Here is a 24617-nt window from a genome sequence, read left to right as displayed (position 1 = left end):
TCTGACAAACCCTAAATCCTAACTGCCCTCTTGAAATCTGTCCTCCACAGCCATTATGCACCCTGGGGTGATTGCCAGCAACTCCTGATTGTATTTACTCCAGAGGAAAGGTAACATATTAAAGTAGAGGCAAAAAGGCATTTTTTTTTTTTTACCTCAGTCACCGGTATAGGTGCTGAGGCAGCTTTGCCACTTAAGTGCCCTGATTAGATCCCCAATTCGTTCTGCTGTTCCCAGGCCCTGGAAACTTTTACCAGCGACTTATGACTGGAATTCTGGACACAGCTCAAAACCCCACTAATTTATCTAAGACTACTGAGGTTCTCCAGGGCCCAGAGGAATACCAAGGTATTTTTTTGAGTGGTTACAACATAGACAGTTTTAAAAAAAAAATCCACTTTATGCTGGGCATCCATTCCAGTACCCAGTAGCCCTCTGTCTCTGAATCCCTTCCCTGAAAGATAAGTTTCAATAACCTCGATTCAGTGATCCCCTCCCCCACCCTAAAATATACAGCTGTGACTATCTACTTGTTATGCTATGATTAACTGCTCTTTGGTTTCTGTAATCTGCTTATGCAGACATTTGAGAACTATTCTGAGGTCACCTTGACTACCAAATCTTGGCAGAGCAGAACAACAACTCTTGGCTGGTACAGATACTCAAGGTCTTCTTGTGTTTTCCTCCTTTAAAAACACCCCACTCTCTTTCTCACAGCAGTCTTAAATTTGGCTCAGAAATTATTGTCTTGTTAGTAGTTGTAATAAATTTAACTAACTACAATCTGGATTGAGTCTTATGTTTTCTTCCCCGGGAATCACAAACTCCATAACACACACACACAGAAAATCTTTCTGAATTTCCTTTACCCCTTTTGACTCACTAGCTCTGGAAAATGCTAGGGCACCAAATTTGCCTTTTGTCATTCAATAAGCCCCAGATAGTCACACACACACAGACACACAGACAGACAGACACACACACAAACCCTCAAAAGCTGGAGGCCTTCTCTGGAATGACTGCTTCCCTGCTCATTGGAGTGGTTCAAAAGTTTCAAATAACTGACATACTGAAAATCAGAGACAAGGTGCCCTGATTGCCAGCTAAGCTGCTGGCAAATGTTTTGATGGCTGCTTTCCAGTTGACTAACCCCAAGTTCCCCACTGCTTGTCCTGAGGCTAGATCTCCCAAAATAAAAATGGGGAGGATGGAGAAGTCCCCACTAAAAGCAGATCAATGTACTTATTGTAAGGAAAAGGGACACTGAAAGAATCCCTTAACCATCCTTAACCATCCCAGCCATAACCAGTCCAGCCATAACCATCCCAGCCTTAACCATTCCAGCCTTAATCATCCCAGGCAAGCAATGACCCTCCTGACCACAAGGGAGATGGATAGTGAATCAGAATGATGGAACAGAGACTCTACCCTCCTAGGCATCCAAGATCCCTTGATTACTGTGTCAATAGAAAATCATCAAGTTAAGCGTTTATTAGACACTGGGTCAAAGGTTTCTGTTTTTTAAAACTCCATTGCAAATAAAAAGAACAGTGGAGGAAGCAGGTCCAGGAAGGCAGTACAGGAAGACACAGGACTGATTAACGATGATCACCTCACATCTGAAAGAACACCTGGGCAATAGACCGATGACTCAGTCCTTCATGATAGTTCCAGGTTTCCCCTTCCCCCTTCTAGGCAGAGATCTTTGAAAATAAGATACCATCATGACCTTTACTCCTCAAAAACTGAACCTTTCTTTACAGCTTCCTACCAACTTAATTGCCCTTCTCCCTTGCAGACTGTCTTCTAGCTTATCCAGAATTCTACAGATGAAGCAAGTCCAGAACCAGGGATCCTGCTCCAGGACTAGCAATGACAGTTTCCTAAGGTAGCACACTGGTGACCCACCAACCATGGTAAGTCTCATGGCTGCAGCCACAAATATAAGGTGTGGTAATATCTCATAAACCAAAAGACTTGACTGGAAATTACTCTCATATTAAGAGGCTATAAGAAGCTAACAGCCCTGTCCCATGCTAGTCAGCTTGGAATATACCTTTCTTGCCTGTATATAAACCAAAGATCTCGATTACTAGTCAGTCCCTAATCTCTGGGATGATGTAGTATTCCCCCTCTGTATGCTGTGACTACCACTGATTAATAAAGAACTGCTTTGGACCTATAGCAGGGAAGAACTTAGATAGCTGGGGAAAGCTAAACTGAATGCTGGGAGAAAGGATGTGGAGTCAAGAGAAGTCATGGAGCTGCCGCCAGAGACAGACACAATGAAACTTTGCTGGTAGGCCACGACCTCGTGGTGATGCCCAGATTAATGGAGATGGGTTAAATTAAGATGCAACAGTTAGCAAATAAGAAACTAGAGCTAATGGGCCAAGCAGTGATTTAATTAATACAGTTTCTGTGTGATGATTTCGGGGCTAAGTGGCTGGAAACTAACAAGAGGCCTCCTTATAACACTGGGAGATAAATAAGCAGACTGAAGTCATTCACTCTACTGTTCCAAATTCATATATACACTCTGCTCAGTCTCCTACCTGCCATAGTATCAGTCTATATGGTCCTAGACACTAAGGATGTTTATTCATTCCCCTGGCACCAGTGAGACAGCCCTATTTGCCTTTGAATTGATGATCCAATGTCCAATGAGACTAGTTAGTTACCCTGGACATAACTACCTTAAGGGTTCAAAATGTACATAAAGAGACCTAACAGGATCCAGGGTGCCAAGCCCTGACTCTAGTGTGCTTCAATATATAAGTGACCTTTTACTGGCAGCACTTGCACTAGACATTGGGATATCATATCTCCATCAAAAAAAAGGGCTTAGTCCTGCAAGGGAGAGGTCTGCCAAGCCCTGACTCTAGTGTGCTTCAATATATAAGTGACCTTTTACTGGCAGCACTTGCACTAGACATTGGGATATCATATCTCCATCAAAAAAAAGGGCTTAGTCCTGCAAGGGAGAGGTCTCCTCTCTTGGATAAAAGCTTTTTCAAGGTAGGAGAACTCTCAATGTTGTCCAGAAAAAAGTTATTCTCTGGATCCCACTCCCCAAACCAAGAAACAGCCATGCGAATTCTTGGAGGTGAAAGAATATTGCAGTCTCTGCATTGCTAGGTTTGCTAAAATAGCCCAGCCTTTTTATTCTTCCACTGCAGAAGATCAGCCTTTGAATTGTACTGAAAGAGAGGAACAACGTTTTCAAGAACTAAAGCAGGTTCTAACTAGAGTCCCAGATCTGACTCTAGTAGATTTTACTAAATTGTTTCACCTTTTCATCCATGAAATTTGAGGCACTGCAAAGGGCATTTTACCTCAGACCCAGAACCTTGGTAGAGACCTGTAGCATATCTGTTCAAGCATGGCCTCCCATTGGTCATCCTGTTTGTACACCATACTCACAACCACTATACTAGTAAGGAAAGCTGATAAGCTGACTCTAATGGCTCCCCATGCTGTGGAAACCTCCTATGAGGGGCAAGTAGCCAATGAATGGCAAATTCCTATATTACTCAAAATCAAGAGTCTGTTACTTGATCAGTCCTGCCTCACTTTTATTGTCATACATTTTCATCCCCATGAAACTGATGTCTAATGTAACATGACCGGGCAGGCCTGCTTGTTTGTTGGGGTTTTCTGCCATGCCCAGTTCCCCACAACTGTTTAGCTCCAAAGAAAATCACACATAGGTCTCCATAAATTATAAGCTGATTGACCCATTAGCTCTAGCCTCTCACTGGCTAACTCTCACATCTTGATTAACCCATTTTTCTGACCTATGTTAGCCATGTGGCTCAGTACCTTTTTCAGTGGTCAGATCACATCCTGCTGCTTTGGTGACCTGGGCAGGAGTGGGAGGAATCAGTTTCCTCCTTCCCAGAATTCTCCTGTTCTCATTACATCATTTCTATTTCCTGTCTGAGTTTCCTGCCTATATGTCCTACCTGGCCAATCAGCATTTATTTATAACATGATTGACAGAATACAGACAATTCTCCCGTACCACTTCCCCCTCTGTTTTTTTTTTTTTTAAAAAAAAGGGAAAATACCCATAGTCCTTTTTTTGGGCATGTGGGCATAGTATTTCAGGCTACTTCCAGCTGATTGGGAGAGCTGATAATTTTATGGGAACCTAAAGAAAATTTAGAGTTATGATCAAGTCCTGACTGAAGTATCCTGTGAGTCTTGATCATCTCAGGCAGCAATCTTGAACCTGTTTTGGATGAAGAACTCAGACATCTGGGCCATCTATTCCTGGCAGAGAATTCTCAGGTGGTCTTCCTTGATCAAAGCTGATTTTTCTTAACTCTGAATAAATCCACAACCTCTCATTTTCTGCAATTCTCTTCTCCAAAGTAACATACCTTTTGACTTCAATTTTGAAGCCAAGGTATTTTCAAAATATCTATCTTGGATTAATTCTGCAGCATTTATAAGCAAAAATCTTTTAAATATCCTTCCTTAGCATTCAGATAATTCAAAGAGAGCATAATAACATACAGTATCAAGATTCTCTGTGTATTTTCCATCTTTATGTGGCTTTATTTTAACCTCTATTTCTTTTACTTTTAACTTTTGGCTTTTTGAGACAGGTTCTCTGTATATCTTTGTCCTGGAACTCCCTCTGTAAACCAGGCTATCTTTTAACTCACAGAGATCCATCTGTCTCTGCCTCCCAGGCTACCCACTCTCTCTCTCTCTTTTTTAACTCTGAGAACTTTAACCTTTAGCTTGTATATATTTTTAACACACTGTAAACCATTTAGAGGTTTTCTTACTCTTTGAATCTCTCTTTACTGTATATATCTCTTTTTCTGACCACATGGGTCTTTAATGTGCTAAGGAATATGGAGAAGTTTTTGCCACAACTCTATGGTGTTTTAAAGGTCCTTGCCAGGAAGCAAGCTGCAACAGTGTATCCATCAGGATTGCCTGCTTGAAAGAGTCAGAGTTTTCCCTGGCAGGACAGCCCAGAAAGCCGACATTTTTAAACAGCAGCTTTTTTCCTGCTACGACTGAAAACCCGAAATGCTTTACTCTAGTCTTTACCAAGCTTTTTCAGGCTTTCTGTGGATGTAGTTATCCACGTGGGTACCAATCTGTAACATGGAGTGGGGGGCCTGTTTGTTGTTGTTTCTGTCCCGCCTGGCCCCCCAGCTGTTTAGTCCCAAATAAAATCACACATAGGTCTCCATAAATTATAAGCTAATTGGCCCATTAGCTCTAGCCTCTCACTGGCTAACTCTCATATCTTGATTAACCCATTTTTCTAATCTATGTTAGCCAGTCTAAGGTGCCTCTTCATGACTGTGAGGACTTGCTGGACATTTTTTCAGGCCAGTCACCCAGACTTCATGGACACTCTCCTGCCTGAGGCAGAGGCTGATTTGCTTACCTATGGAAGCAGAGTGGCCATCAACTGGGGCAGTAATAACTACCCAATGGGCCATCATATGGACACAAGCCTTGCCACAGGGCACATCAGTCTAAAGACGCAGTCAATTGCTCTCACTCAAACCCTATACTGGGGAAAGGACAAATGAATAAACATTTATACAGAGAGCAAGTATGCCTTTGCGGTCATCCATGTCCATGGCATTATTTATAAAGCAAAAGAGCTATTAATTGCTCTAGGAAAAACTGTTCAAAATAAAGAAATTCTCTCCTTAAAGTGGTCTGGCTCCCCAAGGAGGTAGTTATGATCCATGAAGGGGCACCAGGCAGTCAATATACCTGAAGCTAAAGGAAATTTGAGGATAGACCACGTGGCCTGACAAACAGTAGAGATGCCTGAGGAGCCCCTTTCTGTCTTTCTTGTTGCCTTTCCTGATCCACAGGGCCACTTCCCAACTCACCTACTCCAAGGAACAAGAGGGCAAGGCCCACTCTCAAAATATGAAACAAGATTTCAACTGAATGGTATATATTGCCAGACTTGAAAACTATCCTCCCTGAAGCTCTCAGACAGTTTTTGGTGCATCAATTACACCAGACCACCTATCTGGACATCACTACACCAAGTTATTTTCTTTCAGGTACCAGATTCTGAATTTCTGAGAGATGGCCACACAGGCTGCCTCTCAATACCTCATGCACACAGTCTAAGACAAGATAGGTCATGGGCCTAGGGAAAAATCAAATAATATTGTTTTGCTAAAGGATCAAAGCAATAAAATGGTTTCTATTGACATTCTTCTATAACCATAGTTCAACATCTCACTCAGCCATCCACAGAGAAGCTTCCTCCTGTAGTAGATGGGAACTAACACAGGAACCCACAACTGGAAAATATGCAGAGTGAGAGACTTTCAAACAGTAATAAATGGAATGTCTTCATCAACGCCTTCCCCTCAGTGCCCAGAGAACTATGTGAAAGAGAAAGCAGAAAGATTGTAAGAGCCAGAGGGAATGGATTACACCAAGAAAACAGTGTCTTCCAGACACAACAGGACTGACACACAAGAACTCACAGAGACTGAGGCAGTATGCACAAGACCTGTATAGGTTCAGCCCAGATGAGGTCCCAGTGCTAAAAGGGGGAAATGGATACAGTCTTTCACCCCTTACCAGAAAGGATATCTCCAATTGACAAATGCTTGCAAAAGAAAATCAGTTTTCTCCAATGGAGTCTCACTGGTTTTTATAAACCACACATAAGGGAAGATTCCATGACCAGCAATAGACAGTCAACACAAAACAAACTCAATGGTATTTTTGTAGGTTTTTTCCCTAATATGGCGTGTTTGGTCACTTTTTTAACCTTACTTTTCTTTTGCTTGTATAGAATGTTTTCCAAATTTGTGTTTTTATGGTGCGTGTGTATGTGTCTCTCTCTGTGTGTGTATTGTGCTTTTTTTGCTGTGGTTTTTGATCTTGGTTTGCTTGAGTTTTTTTATTTGCTGGGATGTTTTCTAAAGAGGAAGAAGATATGGATTTGGAGGGGTGGGTAAGTGGAAAGGACCTGGAAGGAGATGGGAAGGGAAAAACATGATCAGAATATATTGTATGAATTTTTAATTTAAAAAATCTAAGACACTGCTATTAATTGTTATAGTTCTTTGGCTTTATTATATCTTGAAATCTGAAAAATACAGAACACTGTTTTTCAAGCATCTGAATCATGTTCATCTGTGCATAGCATCTTTATACACATTGAAGAGTATGAAGGACTTCTTTATACAAGCAGGAATATAAATTGAGTAATCCTCTAAACCACCTATTTTCAGTAACTAGTACACTTTGTTTTCTAAAGAGATAATGTAAATTATTGCCCTTGGTGAACATTTCATTACCATTTTCAATTTAAAAAACCAATATTATTAACACCAATTCTTAGTTTATCTTATTTCAAAAGTTATACAATGTGATAAGTAATAACAAAGTGTTAGTGACTCATGTTTATATTGAAAATTTCAATTATAAATATAAAATTCTAAACGTATCAGACTAGTGTATCTTTCAATAGCGAACATCCTGGATGCCTGAAGATGGTAGAAGACAGAGCATTTCCATATATGGAAACCATCCTCAGCACTGTTTCTGACTCTCTAAGGGTTAACCTGAGAAGGACTAGTAAGGGCAAGTGGCACATACACAGTTCACAGAATAAGAATAGCTCATCATTCCCTTTGTGTCAATGTAAGGTACCAGTTTAAATTCAAAATAAAATGTTTACTTCTGTGCAATTTTGGTACAGATATAATACCTGCACAAGGAATAACACATAAAATAAAATGCATATTTAAAAAATTTTTGAGTATGAGTATCTTCATATAGACAATTGAACAATGAATTCTTAGCTAAATATCCAAATTTCATAAAAAATATAAAGACTTTAATATAGTAAATATGTGTCTTAAAACTATAGTCAGATTTATTCCAAACTACTATTGAGGTACACTTCTTAGGTAAAACAAATAAATACACCTTAAAACTTGTCTAAAAGCTTGGTAAGAATACTTAGTTGTCCGGAGCTCATTAGACATTTCATAAATTTCATTTTCTCCTTCTGAATCTGAACTAGTATCTTGTTCTACATATGCTATGAAAACCACTAAGAATATTTAGTTGTCTAGAGCTCATTAGACATTTCCCCTTCTGAATCTGAACAAGCATACCAGAAATGTAATAATAGAGAGGACAATATGGCTATTGTTTTTTCTAAAAATGGTAAGAACATGAAAAGTATGCTAGAGTATTATATAGATAAAATATCCAAGGGTAACTATATATTCTCCTTTAATATCTCTTCTGCCAAAAAATTACACCAGTTTAATTATATGGTATTAGTTCCTTGTATTTCCTATTTAGTTGCTTTAAAAATATGTATTAATATAAACCCAAATCAAAGGTAGCATTTTGTTTCTTACATGAAGCATATTTTTAATCTATAAAATGAAAAATCTAAAGAAGACATATGTATATATTGATACTAATATGTCAAATAACTCAAGGAGACTTTGACTATATGTATTTTTTCAATTCTAGTTATAACATATTTTACAAGAACCTTCTCCAAAACAAAAACTAATAAACACAGGAAGTTAGTTGTGCATTAAGAAGGACTTTATGAGAACATTTAAAGTTCTACAATTTTTTTACGGGTGACAGTTTACTCCTTTTTTAAGCTTTTGAATGTAGCTGCTGAGCTTCAAGGCCACTCCCACCTTCATCCTCATATATTTTATCATTATATCAGTGTTGAGCAACAGCAAGGCTTTCCCATCAACGTCCTAGAGAGAGAAAAGGTTTAAAATGATTAACAACACTGTATATTTGATAAGCAGTTGTTTCTTTGTATATAAGAACATGCAAAACTAAAGTCTCTCATAGTTATAAAGTCCCTGAATATGTATCTCTGTATAAAAACTATGATAAATATCATTTCACAGTAATGTAGCATTTTTAAATTTATATATTTATATCAATTTTAAGAAAAGCAAATTTAACTTAATATTTAAAATTAGCTATATCAAATGCCATAATTTTAAATACCACGATGAATAAAATACTGTGTACACATGAAAAAAGTAAAAAGAATGAGAGAAATGAATTTCATGGCTATTAACTTTCTGATAGAGTCTAGGAATATATCAACATCAATGCAAACTGTAAATGTGTTCAATAGTATTGTCTTTATTTGAAAGTGAGTTACTTGTCTGAAGCCAATTAGACATTAAGACTATTGGTTTTCTTTCTATACTGAAAATGGTGTATAGATGCTCTACTACTTGATAGTCAAAAGGAATCTTTACAAAAATTCTTTATTGTTTTAATTTACCATCACCTTATGCTACTAAAGTATATAATTTTTTTAAGTTCCAGCATAAAATAGAACTTTATTTAATCAGATATTCTTGTCTAAGAAGACACAGAATCTCTTATGATAGGAAATAAAATTAGAAAGTGAAGGAAGTAGAGCTTATTAAAATTCAGCCCATAACAGCAAGTTAAAAGAAAGAACTAAAAATGAATAAATAGGAAATGAGAAGTCAAATTATCTCTATTTTCTAGTCATGAGATCCTATACGTAAAAGACCCTAAAAATGTCAGCAGAAAACTCTTAGATCTGATTAAACTTTCAATAGTCACAGAATACAAAATGAGTAGCTTCCCAGATGTTTCAGTTCATCCTTCCTTAGGTGATTCCCTGCTCCCAGGAGGTCATCATAAAGATGCCCAACTTAGTGTGGGCTTTCAATGGGCATAGCACACAACAGTACAGAACTCCTGGACTCAAGAGATCCTCCTACTCCAGCCTCACAAGCAGTTGGGAATATAGGTATATTAGCGTGGATGTTATGGGAGTAGCCAACCACTTTTATATTGGATTAAAGCCTAGTCCATAAGACAGAATTTCATCTAAAATCTTATGGTTGGATAGTTCATAGGATCTAGGGGAGAACTTTATATTATTATTATTCAAAATGAACATAGCAGCCGGATGGTGTTGGCGCACGCCTTTAATCCCAGCACTCGGGAGGCAGAGGCAGGCGGATCTCTGTGAGTTCGAGACCAGCCTGGTCTACAAGAGCTAGTTCCAGGACAGGCTCCAAAGCAACACAGAGAAACCCTGTCTCGAAAAACCAAAAAAAAAAAAAAAACAAAAACAAAAACAAAAAAAAAACAACAAAAAAAAACATAGCAATAAACTGCCTCCTTAGTTCACATATGTAGATGTGTGTGTGTGTGTGTGTGTGTGTATTAGTGCATCTCTTGACCCTCAACAGAAAAGGTTTTTCTCCAGGATATGGTGATCAATAAAGAGACCCACAACTCATCCACGTGCAGAGATTCCCCCATGCAGCCACCCTATCACCCAAGACTAAGAAATCATCTTGGAAGAGTTGACAAAAAGAGTCTAAGAACCAAAAGTAGTGGAGATATGTAGGGAAATTCTCAAATCAGAATAAAAGCAGCCTGTATTCTCATTTTTTAAAAGAAGCAGTAGCTTTTCTATGTACTAATAAAAAAAAATCAAGCCGGGCGGTGGTGGCGCACGCCTTTAATCCCAGCACTTGGGAGGCAGAGGCAGGCGGATCTCTGTGAGTTCGAGACCAGCCTGGTCTACAAGAGCTAGTTCCAGGACAGGCTCCAAAGCTACAGAGAAACCCTGTCTCGAAAAACCAAAAAAAAAAAAAAAAAAAAAAAAAAAAAAAAAAAAAAAAAAAAAAAAATCTTGCCAAGTAAGGAATTAAAGGAATTAGAGAAAAACAAAAACAAAAAAAATTATTCACAATATTTTTAAAGGTACCTGGGAATAAACCAAGCCAAGAAATTAAAAGACCTCTGCAATCAGAATTTTAAGTTACCAAAGAAAAAAACTTAAGAAAATACTAGAAAAAGTAGAATTTAACCATGATATTGCTTTGTAAATTGTCATCAGCATCACAGTTGTCAACAGTCACATAAGGGAAACAGAAGTGATCATCTGGAATTAGTTTCTGGATATCATAACAAGAAGGCTACTCTCATATGCACTGCGGGTAAACTCTTCTTACTTATAGTCCCTAGTATGAGAAGAATTTGTCCTTGCAAGGAGAGAGGTCTGCCTAAGACTTGTAACCTTAAACCACCGAACTTGAGGCTATTTAGTGTATTAGAAATTTAGCTACTCATATAAAAAAGAGACAATTAACCTAACATTTAAGCACAGAAGGATGGACAAGACAACCTTTTCACAAACAAAAATTAAATCAGATAATAGGGTTCCCCACCATCTCAGTTGGTGACTCAGTATCCAACTGAAAATGCTCAGAGGTCATTCAATGGCATTAGGGTAGCAGGAAAATTGAATTTAAAAATACATTACATGTTCTTTGATGGTGGAGTAGAGTTGGTCTGCCAACGGAGGATCTAAACGGTTCAGAAATGTTATCACGTCATTCACAGACCAGTTTAAAGGCTTTCCAAGGTCTCTCACAACAGCCTTGGTACAACTGGATGACAAACCTGCAGTTAACAATGAGTGAGGGAAACAGTTTTAAAAGCCTGATCAGCACCTTGAAAAGAAGAGACGTTAGGTAAAAGTAATGGTCTCACTCCTGGAACCTTCTCTTCAGTACCTAATTAAGGACTTAAGACTCCAACTGTAAAATCTCCTGAGAGCCTTAACGAAGATGTGCTGTACAGAGTATATCACTGGACCTCCCCAAAGAGCTGAACAGCTTTACACTAGAAAGTACAAAGCTTCCATGGTCACGAAACACGCGTAGCAATCCAAGGCCTCTTAGGTCACAAGCAAGTACAGGAAAAGGTGCTACTTGAATTAAATTGGGATAAACTGACCTAACTCAGTACTCTCTTAGTTTAAGGGTTTCAGTGTATTTCTTGAAAATCTCTCTTAAATGTCACTTTCTCTAAATTAATTTATTGTACTAAATGTGGTGGAAATCCCTAAAGTTTACACTTTAAAACTGCTTATTTTTTGGTTATATCAACTAATTTCAATAACCTTACTTATCTTAGGTTAACAAGATAAGTTCTTTGAAGCAAATCTGTCTCTTAAATCCAATATCACAATTTTTATATTCACATCTCTTGTAGTTTAAATGTAAATTTGAATTTAAAAATATTTTCTGATGAGTTCAATCAGTAGTGATTTTGACATTTTATGCAATTATTCTTTCATGCTTAATTGAATAGCAATAAATGTTTTGGTTGAATATTTTAATAAAGAAATGATACATGAAACAATGTAAGTGCTCATATCTCAGCATGTTTTGCTGAACTATTCACTAAGTGACATGGAAACTTCTCTGTGCCCAAATATTACCTTCACTTGACTTCCTACAAGTGATGTATGATGACAAATGAAGGGGGCTTGGCCATTTGTTGGGAGGATCTTTTTTCTAACCAAAGAGAATCAACAGAAATTTCATTTTTTCTGTTTGTGAATTATCCAAAAGTATGTCCTTTCTTTCTTAGCACCTTATTATCATGTTGGGCATTTACTATGGGAAAGATAAAGAAAATAGATTTTATAATCACAATGGTGTCATTATGAAGACCACCAGAGACAATCCATGTTAGTTGATTAGCTCACTGCCTTACCCATAATACTTACTCAATAAACGCCCACCATTGTACATATAATTACAAACCAATCATCAAAATAGGAAACAAGAAGGATGTTAATCATTGGAACCATTCCAAACTCACCAAAAGTATTAGGATCAATCACAGGTGTACTCTGGGCCTCCAGTAAGGCCAATCGCTTCATTTCAGGATTCCTGATGGGGATGAGCTCCCCTCGAGGGAGGTTGCTTCCTTTCAATATTGTTGAAGCGGAAGAAATGGTGGTGTACAAGTTGGGATTTTCAAAGTCACTGTAGTGGGTCATTGTAGAAGAGCCAGGAATTCTTTTAAATCTGCAATGCTGTTGGTAGTTTTGGGGAGTATATTTAGGACTCAGTGGAGTTTCTTGATGGTTACTCTCTGGTGAAGAACTGATACATCTCACTCCCAGGGAACCGTCAAAATGGAAAACAGCATCGTTCTCAGTGTTCTGGATACTTTCGGTGTTGTCCACAGAATCAGCATACTGGTATGTCTGGGCACTGTCAATAGAATCAGGGTTCTGGAACATCTGGGCGTTGTCAATAGAATCAGGGTTCTGGAATGTCTGGGCGTTGTCAATAATATCATGGTACTGGTACATCTGGATGTAATCTATAGTCTCATCGTTCTCTACATCAAAGCTCGGTTCATCCCTTGTGCGGACTGGTGAAGTTGGACTGTAACTTTGAGGATAGGAGAAGGTATCATCATGAACTACTTGGCTCTCTTTCTGGAGTTTAAGTCTTTTAGATGTCAGGTAATTGTATCTTCTAGATACTAATTTAAAAGGCTTCATAAGAAAAAGAGAAATAAAGGGTAGTCAGGACATTATGGTTTCCATACAACATTATTTTACACTGGAAAATGGTGTTGTCTTTTGATCACATGATTTTTCTTTCTTTTCTGACCTACATTTAATTTGATGTATATTTTATAAGTACTTTTTAAAATGTATATTTTAAAATGCATTTTAAATATATATTTTTAAGATGCTCATTGCTCTATATTCCTTAATCCTGAACTTGATTATTCATTCAAAAAGAGCTGCAGTCCTCATCTGCTCCTCCAGGAAGTACAGATAAATCTTGATAAGCCCACATTTACTAACTCTCTATCACTTGAACTGACTGGCATCTTTAGACAGAATATATTTATCAAAGTTGTGATAATGTTTTTGTACACTTACAGGGTAACGCCAAAAGGATCTGGCACGAGAGTAATAAATTTTTGTTACTTTGTTATCCATGTCATCAATCTTCTTTTCCAGCCTTTGAACAGTTTTAGAGATAACCTGTTATAATAAAAGGCATTAGTAGTTGCTGTTTCAAAATGCATAAAGCAAAGAGCTAATTGCTAGACACAATGAAAGTTCTCCAGTAGTCATAAACATCATGTTTTTATTAGAGGCCTGGTTTTAAGGGCCACAGGACACTGGCTGAGATACTGCAGTAGCTGATTCATGCACATGTGGAAGTTTCTTCAGTGCCAGAAAGTGAGTGCATCACAACTCCTGATAACCTCCCACCTGTGTGTACTGCAGTGCTTCCCACATAGGAGACAAGCATTCAAATCTGGTGACCCTAAGAGTCTGCGTCCACACCACAGCTTGTGAATAAATAGTGAGTGTTCCACTCTGAGAAGACTATAGAGCCAAATAAAACATAGGTGATGTAGGGCTCCAAAGTATTCAAAAAATTAAGCATCCAGTGTTGATCTCACAATGGCACTGAGTACACCTTATATGCCATACCAATGAGGAACACCACTGATAACATGCTGACAGGTTTTCTTGAAGTGCTCAAAAGTTTCAGAGAATATATTTATAAAATACCATAAACATTTTTTCATTCAAGGATGAATGCCTTCCTCCTGTCAGAACTTCTTTGCTAGGTGCTAGGATCATAAATTTTAACACAAACAAACAAAGAACAACAAAAACTAAAAAAAAAAAAAAAACTGTCCTGGAGAAATGCTCATCTTATCTTGAGAGAACTGCAAGCAAAGTGAGTGATTCTCAAAATGTGTTCTAGGAGCCAAGTCCCAATGAATACATGTATAAAAGAACTCCTGTGCCTAATGCTCAGGGAACATTGTGGAAAATGAGGCAGAAAGATTGTAAGAGCCAGAGGATCAGGGGTTTGCTGTGACACTATGTCTCCTAGTGATGCCAGATGTTATGGTGTAGACCCATAACATCTCACCAACATCACCTGAACAAGAAGGATACCAATAAACATGTCAAAGTGGACAGGGGAAGCCCACAAGGCCTCAACTCTGCACAAAGAAATATAGGGAATTAAGAAATACCAAGAGTGAGAGCAATAGTCTTCCTCAGGGAAGAACACAACAAATGGTTGTCCAGTGCCAAATGGTCAGCACTGAAAACATGCATACAAATAACACTGTACAGGCTGAGCAGGGTGTATTTAGGAATACACACACATATACACATATATGTATATATGTATACATAAATATATGCATGCAATAGCAATTGATGAAAAAGGTCATGAATTTGAAAGAGAGCAAGGAGAGGTCTATGGGAGGGTTTGAAGGGAGGAAAGGGGAGGGGGAAATGTTTTAATTATATTATAATCCCAAAAAGAGAGTGAAAACAATACACTTTCACCAAATATTAAAAGAGAGTAAAAACAATGCACTTTCACCAAATATTAAAAGAGAGTAAAAACAATGCACTTCCATCAAATATTAAAAGAGAGTAAAAACAATGCACTTTCACCAAATATTAAAAGATTCCTTTGCTTCTATGTTTTGATTTTTTGAGACAGGGTTTCACTGTGGAGCCTTGGCTGGCCTTAAACTAACTATATAGATCAGGTTGGCCTTGAACTTGTGGCAATCCTCCTGCCTCTGAGATTGCATATTGTTATTGTTATCATCTCCTACACGTGTAAGGAGTGCATGCATATCAGCACACTCAGCAATGTGACAGGATTCTCAAGGACCCCTAAGGAACACAGCTTGGGATCCAAAGTACTGCTCATCCACAATGCCATATCCCTTGTACAATTACTGGTCTCTTGGCTGAACACTACACCCTAGGCTTCAGGTTTGCCAAGATTTGGGCACTGCAGGTCAGGCAGCCCTACCCACCCACCCCTACTCCTGCCCAATCTCAAGACCAAGGCCTGTGAGCATGGCTTCTGTCTTCACTAGTGTCAGTCTAAAAGGTAAGACACACATAAACTTTTACTTTTCAAATTATGTTAGTTCAGTCTATTCTGTAAACCTCATGGGACAAGAATCATTTATTTAAACTCTGAGGTATTGCCTCTGAGGTATACAGCTCACAAAATCCACAGTAATTAGATATTTCTATCAGTCCCTATCCACGAGTTTATTTTTATGATTTCCCCTCAAAATTATATGAGATAAATTCATTGTAAGACATGAGTAGGCTGCCCTTTCATTTCAGTTGTGATATTAGGTAATTAATTAGGCACATAATAGAAGTGAATCCAAATCTTCCATTTCCTTTAAAAGTTGTACAGTGGAAATTAATACTCAGCAACATAGATGGAAAAAACATAAACCTGATAAATGATGTTTTTAATGTTCTAAAATACACATACTGATATTTCAAATTTTCACCTGAAAACATTATTCTACATAGAAATTGTCAAAATAATCACAACGATGTGAATAATCACAAGAAATTTGATATGGCAAAATTTCGATTAATTATACACTTTCCCCTCATGTAAAGTAAGAAATGTTTACAATTTAACATTCTACAAAAACATACTGAAAAGAGAAGTTGTCACACCTGGAAATGGTTCATGATATCCACAATGGCTTTTGGTTCTTCAGTTTCACGAATTTCAGGTGGCTGAGGTTCTTTCTAAAATAGTTTTTATACCACAAGTAGTTAATGCTTTATTTCAGAAAGAGTCACATCAAATAGTGACCATACCTTATACTTACCTATATAAGTTGTTTTTAATTTTTACCAATATTTCAAAAGCCTTAATTAAATCAGAGATGAAATTAAAATTAAGACTACAAGGAATGGAAATAATTGCCAGCCAAGTAAAAGAGAAACGAAAGACTTTACCAGAAAGATCTAGGTTTAGAACTCCAGTAAAAAGTTGCTCAGAATGTCCTAATACATAAGAAAAGGGAGCATGCAAAATGGCTAAGATTTCACCGTCTAAAGAGATTCAGGATAGAGTATGTCCTTGAGTGTCAGTTTAGAGAAACTCCAGAAAGTAGTTGATATTTAAACTTTTCTTATTAAAATGGTAAACACTGATATACTGTACTACCAGTTGCTTAATATTACTTACATAACTGAAATGTGTAATCTTTGGTACATACTCATAAAACATATTATCATTACTATCCTAAGGAGGCATTCATATTTGTATAGGATAAAAATTTCTTAGCAAATTAAAAGAAAATATAAAATAGCAAAAAGAAAGCTGAGGACTTTAATTTCACTTCACAGACGTTTTGAAAACCTGTTGTGTTATCAAAGGACCTATGTAGAAAAGCATGCGTGACTAAGGCAAGTGAGTGATGAGTTCAAGAGCAGCCTGGGTGGGTCAAGGACCTTGTTTCAGGAAAACAAGAGGAAAAAAATATTTGCAGAACTATGCTCTCATTAATCTAGCTACACCAGAGCCCCCTTTTCCATTGAGTTTAACACCTTCTTACTTTAGGGCAGAGACATTAATCTTCAGTGTTAAAAATGCTTTCAAAGCCCCCCCCCCCCCCCCAAAAAAAAAAAAAACACAATCACAACACAAACTGACGACCATGGTCAGAGCATTGCCCTGGTTTTGATTCCTAAATAATCCAACATTGCCACCATGTGGTCAAACTAGGAAACAGTTAAACACATCTTAACTAAATTTCTAAAACACCTTAAAATGTTGTTGAAATAAGACAGGGTATAAATAAGAAAAGTTACCATAAATAACTGCTACATTTCCACAAAATAATTATTCTAAGAAATGAGGCGAAGAGATTTTAAAGTAAACAGAATTGGTAGCTCTGTATGTGGTTAGCCTTCCACTGATTAGGTTACTAAATTAACACACACTTGCGTTATATAACATTCCTTACAAAAATATAGTAGTTTGCCTTCACATGGTAGCTTGTGCTTTCAAGTAAATAGTCCCCACAATGACTTTCAATAATTGACAGTGAGCATTGTCTCCAATGATGAAAAGCATAGCAGTTGATATAAGTTGAAAGCTGCCTAGATTACTTCAATGGCATTAATATGCGTGTCCTTATGTGACTAAAGAAATGTGTTCACTGCTATGCAAGATTAAATATAGTGTAATAATTTCCATTTAGGGAGGGGGAGGGAAATGGGAAGAGGTGGAAATTTTTAATTAAAAATAAATAAATAAAAATAATTTCCATTTGTGTTCAACTTCAAAGATTAAGAAACTCAGAATATGACAAAATTTTTAAAAGGCAAACCAATTTGCAAAGATGTTTGTCAGATTCTTATAAAGTTGAGTTTTATATAGACTCTACTTGTTTGCAGGTCAATTTCAGAGTACCCAGAAGAAATGTTAAGTGTATGTTCTTAAATTTATACACAAGTGTTCATAGAAATTTTATAGAGCATTGTCAAAACTGCACTTATTACCTAATGCATTTCACTTTATTTAACTCAGTTTAGCAAAACTACAACACCAGGAAAAGAACAGAGACAGTCAATTTAAAATACAAACCACAGCCATTTCTTTGGAGGCAGACATCACTGCTGTGCGACAGGTTAGACTTGCTGGAAGGTTTACTTGTGAAACTGTTTAGTCATCTAAGAGGCAAACCTTCTACTCCTGAAAAGAAATGCATAAAAATGCTACTTCATGTACCTACTATCTACATCAACTTAACATGGGTGGCTTTACAGGGCTGAGGGTGGAACCTAGGATATTATCTATGGTAGGTTAGTGCCTTATTGCTAGGCTACATTTCCAGCACTAGAATAAATCTTTATACATAGAAGAGCAATGACTGGGAGCACACAATGAATGAAGTTTAAAGAAAGTGCAATCTGTGAACAGTTGCTTCCAAACTACTAAATGAGCACTAAAAGCCACCAAACAAGAGAATATACTGCTAACACTTATGTCAAGGAGCTCAACAGGGTTTTTGCTTAGGGAGACAGAATGCCGCCATACTGCCCCAATAATCTGTTCTGATCTAAAGGCAGCTTCCACTGCCACCCTTGACACCAATGCTACGGCCACTACTGTCTGGCCAATACTATCTCCGCTGCTATCTCAGACACTGCTGCTGCTGCTGCTGCTGCTGTCACTTCAAGTCTCCATCTCCGGTGTCTCTGTAAGTGATGCTGGTGGTGGTGGTGCTGCTGCTGCTGATACTGAACTACTCCTGGTGGTGATGCTTCTGCTTCTGGGCTGCTTTTGAACTGCTCCTTCTGTTGGGCTGCTGCTGCAATGTGAGTAGAGTCAACCAAGGAGGCTCCACCTCCGCACCTGCCCTGTAAACCCTTCTGAGGCTCGTATCTCCAGGGCCCACCACAACTCCAAAATTTTGACTGTTTTATGAGTTAGACTTTAACATTAAACCCAAATAAAGAAATGCATGTGAAATATAAGATGAAAATAAATTCTAGAATTTTTAAGGCTGGATTATAGCCCTGAGTCATTCAATATGGAACCAGAACCAGGCATGTCTGCAATCAGAGGTCTGACTTGAATTCCTGACGCAAAGTTACTAGAGAGACACCCTAGAGCAAAAATTAATTCATTTTATTCACTCTGAGACAGAGCATCAGGGAAAGACATAATAAAGGGACCAGGGTTTCATCCCTTTCCTGTTCTCCTTTAATCTGCTGTGGGGAGACTAGTGACCAGAGTCCCTAAGGACAAAATTAAAAGGGAGATTAAAAGATGGGAGAGCTAACTCTCAAGTTAGACAAATGCAAACCAATGTTGCATAAAATTTTCAAATTGTAATATGCAACATGATTAATAAAACCCCAGAGACAGATATTGTGGTTCAACCTGAAGGTCAGAAAAGTCAAATAGCCAGCCACTGTCTCTTACTTCTACCTCAGTTTGAAATGGCCATCCTGCCTCCAGGAATCTCAGAATGAGACTGTGTCTGAGAGCTGTCTCCTCCCATCTTATATTCCTTTCTAGGGTTGGGATTAAAGGCATGCACCACTACCACCCAGTTTCTATGGGTGTGGCTACTGGTTTTAAAGGCATGTGTGCCACCACTGCCTGGTCTGTAAGGCTGGCCAGTTTGGCTGTTTTACTCTCTGACCTTCAGGCGAGCTTTATTTATTATTAAAATACAAATGAAATATCACTATAGCAATGCATCTCAATTTGACCTATAATTTCTACTACATTTTATTTTTGTTTAGGATTTCCTGACTCTAAGATTGTCACGAGCTGTAAGTAATTAACCTGTATCTATAACCAAACAAAGAAAACTTTATAATGAAAATAAACTACTTACGGCTGTTGCCAACAAGGATGAACTTCACAACCACAACCTTGAGTAAAAGAAGCCAGACATGAAAGAAAACACGGTATACAATTCAACTCAGAAAGCTCAAAATCAGCCGGGCGTGGTGGCGCACGCCTTTAATCCCAGCACTCGGGAGGCAGAGGCAGGCGGATCTCTGTGAGTTCGAGACCAGCCTGGTCTACAAGAGCTAGTTCCAGGACAGGCTCCAAAACCACAGAGAAACCCTGTCTCGAAAAACCAAAAAAAAAAAAAAAAAAAAAAAAAAAAAAAAAAGAAAGCTGAAAACCAGGCAGAAGTAGCCTATGGTAGGAGAGGCCTTTCCAAGCTAACACTATGGTCACTTTAACAATTTCTTAGTGTTCTATCTTGTGAATAAACCATAAAATTACTTCTAAAGTTTTACTCTTACAATGAACGTTGTAGAACAGTGTTGCACTGGTACAAGTACTTCTAGAAGAAAAATTCCTAGAAAACAAAATAATAAAGTAAAAAGTTTAAAAAAAGACTGACACATTTGAAAATCTTTTAGTACTTTCTAAATAGCCCAACTAAAGATGACTATTGGAGTCAGCCAGTTGTTTGAAAACATAATACAATGTTGGCTCTACATCTTGAATCAGAACAAAACAAGTATCAGATAGTATCAAATTATTTTTACCATATGACTTCTTAAAAACACACAGGGTAAAGCATCAGGGTAACTCCAATTCAAGATATAAAACCCTAAACAGCCCAAATTAGGAGAGTCATCTGCCAATAACACATCCCATAAGGCATAGCTCACAATGTCTAACAAACATGGCTCAAAACAACCTTTTACATGACAATTAATAAAGACACAAAAGCCAAATCAAAGCAGCCAGAAATTTCTAAGAAAGGAAGCTCCAAATAATGCCAAATTGGAAGAGTGATCTGTATGAACATATCTCATTAAGTATAGTTGCCAATAATTAGGATGGCTAAAGTCTACCTTTTACCCAAGACTTCTTAAAGGACAGCAATTCACAACAGAAAGATCTTCCTAAGTTAAAAAAAAAGTCAAAATCCACACCATCACCTGCTATCAACTTATTCCATAAGGCAGAGCTCACAGAGAAAAGGATGCTTAAAAAATAATTTTTTACCATAAAATTTCTTAAGAACCCACAAGGCAAATCACAAAAGCCAGATACATAAATTTCAAGTTTCAAAAATCTGAAAATAGACACCAAATTGGGGGTGGGTGTGACAGTCAAAGGCCACCAGTTGATCCCATAAGACATAAATCACAGTGGGTAGGATGGCTTAAAACCATGTTCTACTCAATGACTTCTTAAAGATACATGAAGCAAACCAAAACAGGTAGATATCTCCAAGTTATAAAAGACCCAAACAAATTAAACTGCAGAGTCACTTGCCATCAACTTATCCCATAAGGCATAGCTAACAATTATTAAGATGACTAAAAAGTACATTTTCTCCAAATAATTCTTTAAAACACAAAAGGCAAATCAAGACAGTGAGATTTTTCTAAGTTATAAACCCCACACAACTAAATTGAGGAGTCACTTGCCATCAATTTATTCCATATGGAATACATCACAAATACTTGGATGGAGGAAAACAAACTTTTATTCTAAGACTTGTTTATTAAAAACACAAAATGCAATTTGTAACATCTAGGTCTTTCAATGTTATACTAAAACAGCCCAAATTGGGAAAACTATATCCCATCAATGTATTCCATTAAATATAGGTCACACTGAAGGGCTGAAATCAACCTTCAACTCTTAACAACATACATGGCAGATTACAACAGTAACCTGAATTCGGAGAGAATCAGGAGAGAAGAAAGCCAAATGATTCCTAACATAGTAGAGCCTTTAAAACAAAACAAAAACCAACTAATAATAATAATAATAATAATAATAATAATAATAATAATAATAATCAACCAAAGGAGCACACAGCACTCAGCCAGCCCCAGAAGCATATCCAGAAACTACTGGGCCTTACAGGGATCCAGACATTTTACAGTTGTTCCAGGATGCCATGTCTGCCCGCTGGATGCTTAAGCTAATGGCAAACACAACACTCTAGAAGGTGTCCTCAACACCCCGCTACATCTTTTTCTTCCTTCCTACTAACATATTTACTATAAAATGGTAAGGTTTTACTGTCAACCAAAAAGCGGTTAACCACCAAGGCCACTAACAGATCCCAAGCACTGGTAGCCTGGAGACATAAAAATTACTGAAAAAAAATCATCCAACCATAGAGCGTTCATCATTTGAGGCGTCAAAGTACAGATTCGCCAAACGTATCTTCTCACTCCGAAGGCAAAATACTTCCGATTTTACACATTAGTACACACACTCTCTCTCACACACACACCCATGACAACAAAGGTTAAAGAGGGGGCTAAGATACCCATAACTTACGTATTTTGATGCCACACCAGTCTACAGAAAGCTGCCGGCCGGCCGCTGAGGAACCCTCTCGACGTCCGCCAGCTGGAAAATGACCTTCGAAGTCCGTTGACGCCTTTTAACGGTCTGCGTGCCAGAAACCAGGTGCGCCTGACGCACTGCGTGCCGCAAAGCTCAGCACAGCAAAGTGCCTGACCGTAAGGCCATACGTGTTCACGGCTTGTATGACTGAACAATGGCCCGCAAATCTCATGAGTGATCAAAAGGGTGTATAGACCGGGAGATTTTTCACACTGCAGACGGAGATAGGGCATGGAAAGGGAAGGTTTCCAGTGGAGAGGGTCTTTCTGCCTACTAAGAGGCAAGACCTCTGGTTTTGAGGGTCCGAAGGTGGACCTCTGATCCTACACTTAACTGTAGCTGAGACAATTGGCGGACAAGCAGCGTCTAGAGCGCTATGGCAGACTTTTTTTTTTTTTTTTTTTTTGTGGAGACACTGGGACCTGGGCTAGCTAGTACAACTTCTAGCCCCAAAAGTGATTCAAAGGGCCAGCTTCCTAAGTGTGTGGCAAGCATTTTCGTTTGGTTATTAAAGCATGTTACTATTAACATACAACCATGTACCCTTTTCCACCTCCTGGGATCCACTAGAGATGTCCGGGGGTTCACAGTGCTAAAACTTGAATGGGCAGAGGGGCTTTGATCACCTGGGAACACTAGTAGCATCATTTCCAGTCTCCAATAAGCACAGACTGCAGTATGAAACTAACATATTCCAGCGTCATAGTTGTTGGATTTAAACATCATGACCAACACTTACTTATTCGTGCAAGCTAAATCATAGTCGTGTTGTGTGTTGCCCAGTATAAAATGGGCTTATTTTGGGAAGTATACACATTAGTGTGCTCAAAGCACATAGTGTTTGAGACAGGAGTTTTGCTATATAATAAAGTTGATGTAACATTAACTAGTGGCATTTACTATATATATATATATATATATATATATATATATATATATATATATATATCAGTGATTTTGGATGTACAAGTATAATAAACTTTGAAACAAAGCAGTCAAGTGTTTCAAAAAATAGTCACAAACCTTCATCTAGTATAGAAAGGAACCACAAAGTAGCTTAAGTATTGAACATATGTTGTTCCCTATTAAAAATGAAACTAGATTAGTGTCCGTTATAGATAGCATGTCTTCCTGCTAATAAACCCCTTTTATATCTGGGTGCCTATAAAACACTTCCTGCTTGTGAAGCCTCCCAACTATAGTTACATAACAATAAAGAGACAACCCAGCTCTTTAATTGCAGTCACGTTTATTTGCAGTCTCTATACACACTTTCTAGGGAATCAAACTGTTCTGATACATGTTTTGAGAGGGGTTCACAATGAAACTGTCACCGTTTTTCCTACAAATAAATACAAGACTTAAAGTGTTGCACAGCTCTAAAATATACAAAGGCTTGGATTGAATGTAAACGTTGAAAACATTTTATAAAAGAAACCATCTTTGCAACAATTTAAAAAGTTCATATTTACAAATGTTACAAAAATACAAAATGGATGCAAGTCCAAAAACCATTGTCTTTTCGGCCAGCACGAACTGGTTCTAGTACCAAAATAGTTACACCATAACCTTCAGAATTCAAGCTTTGTTACCGTCTTATCCTCTCAGCATCCACCACTAAAGAGATTGTACTCACTGGCGAGAGCAAACGGTGTATTTTGGTTGCTACTAGTCCATGTCCTCTACTGAGCCAAAACCAAAACAAGCAAAATCAAACCAGAATCACCAGAAAAGCAAGAAAGTAAAACAGAATTCCCCCCACACAACATAAACATGTTGGATAAACACAGAAGAAGAAAAAATAGCATCAGTGCAAACAACAGAAGAAGTTTCAATTGGTCTTGTTTTTTGTTTGTTTTTATTTTTTAAACAATACCTAATGTGTGTACCCTGCTTCAAGCTGACAGTGATGTTAAAGACAGCCCTACGTCTTGGTCTTGTTTAGTATATTATAAAGCTGTGAAGACTAATTTTTAAGGATTTGCTTGCTTTTAAAACTTTCTTATTCAATATTCTTGTCCACAGTGAATCTAAAATCCGTCTTTATTTGGGATTTCTTTA

The 24617-nt window shown here is 37.8% G+C and overlaps 1 protein-coding gene across 1 annotated transcript; it reads right to left on the bottom strand.

The window, feature by feature from the left end:
* Window positions 1–8618: 8618 nt before the first annotated feature.
* Scml1 (Scm polycomb group protein like 1) lies at window positions 8619–22789 on the bottom strand. The gene is made up of 9 exons (XM_057760791.1): window positions 22488–22789; window positions 20457–20532; window positions 20056–20092; window positions 18830–19017; window positions 16367–16441; window positions 13766–13870; window positions 12682–13369; window positions 11333–11472; window positions 8619–8753 (listed from the first exon to the last, which is right to left on the bottom strand). Exons 1-9 carry the CDS (start codon window positions 22787–22789, stop codon window positions 8619–8621), a joined length of 1746 nt encoding a protein of 581 aa, XP_057616774.1.
* Between the last annotated feature and the right edge of the window lie 1828 nt (window positions 22790–24617).

This window comes from Chionomys nivalis, chromosome X (genome assembly GCF_950005125.1).
Source record: "Chionomys nivalis chromosome X, mChiNiv1.1, whole genome shotgun sequence".
In the NCBI taxonomy this organism is placed as follows: Eukaryota; Metazoa; Chordata; class Mammalia; order Rodentia; family Cricetidae; genus Chionomys; species Chionomys nivalis.
Note: the sequence above shows the minus strand (reverse complement) of the source record. Positions and strands in the feature narration are given on the sequence as shown.

Excerpts from the sequence above, each read along its gene's own strand:
- Scml1 (XM_057760791.1), bottom strand. The coding sequence starts at position 22,789 with ATGCCCTATCTCCGTCTGCAGTGTGAAAAATCTCCCGGTCTATACACC. Across the intron at positions 11,473-12,681 it reads GATTGATCCTAATACTTTTG|GTTTGTCATCCAGTTGTACC; the intron begins GTGAGTTTGGAA and ends TGTTAACTGCAG. Across the intron at positions 8,754-11,332 it reads ACTCCACCATCAAAGAACAT|GACGTTGATGGGAAAGCCTT; the intron begins GTAATGTATTTT and ends TTCTCTCTCTAG.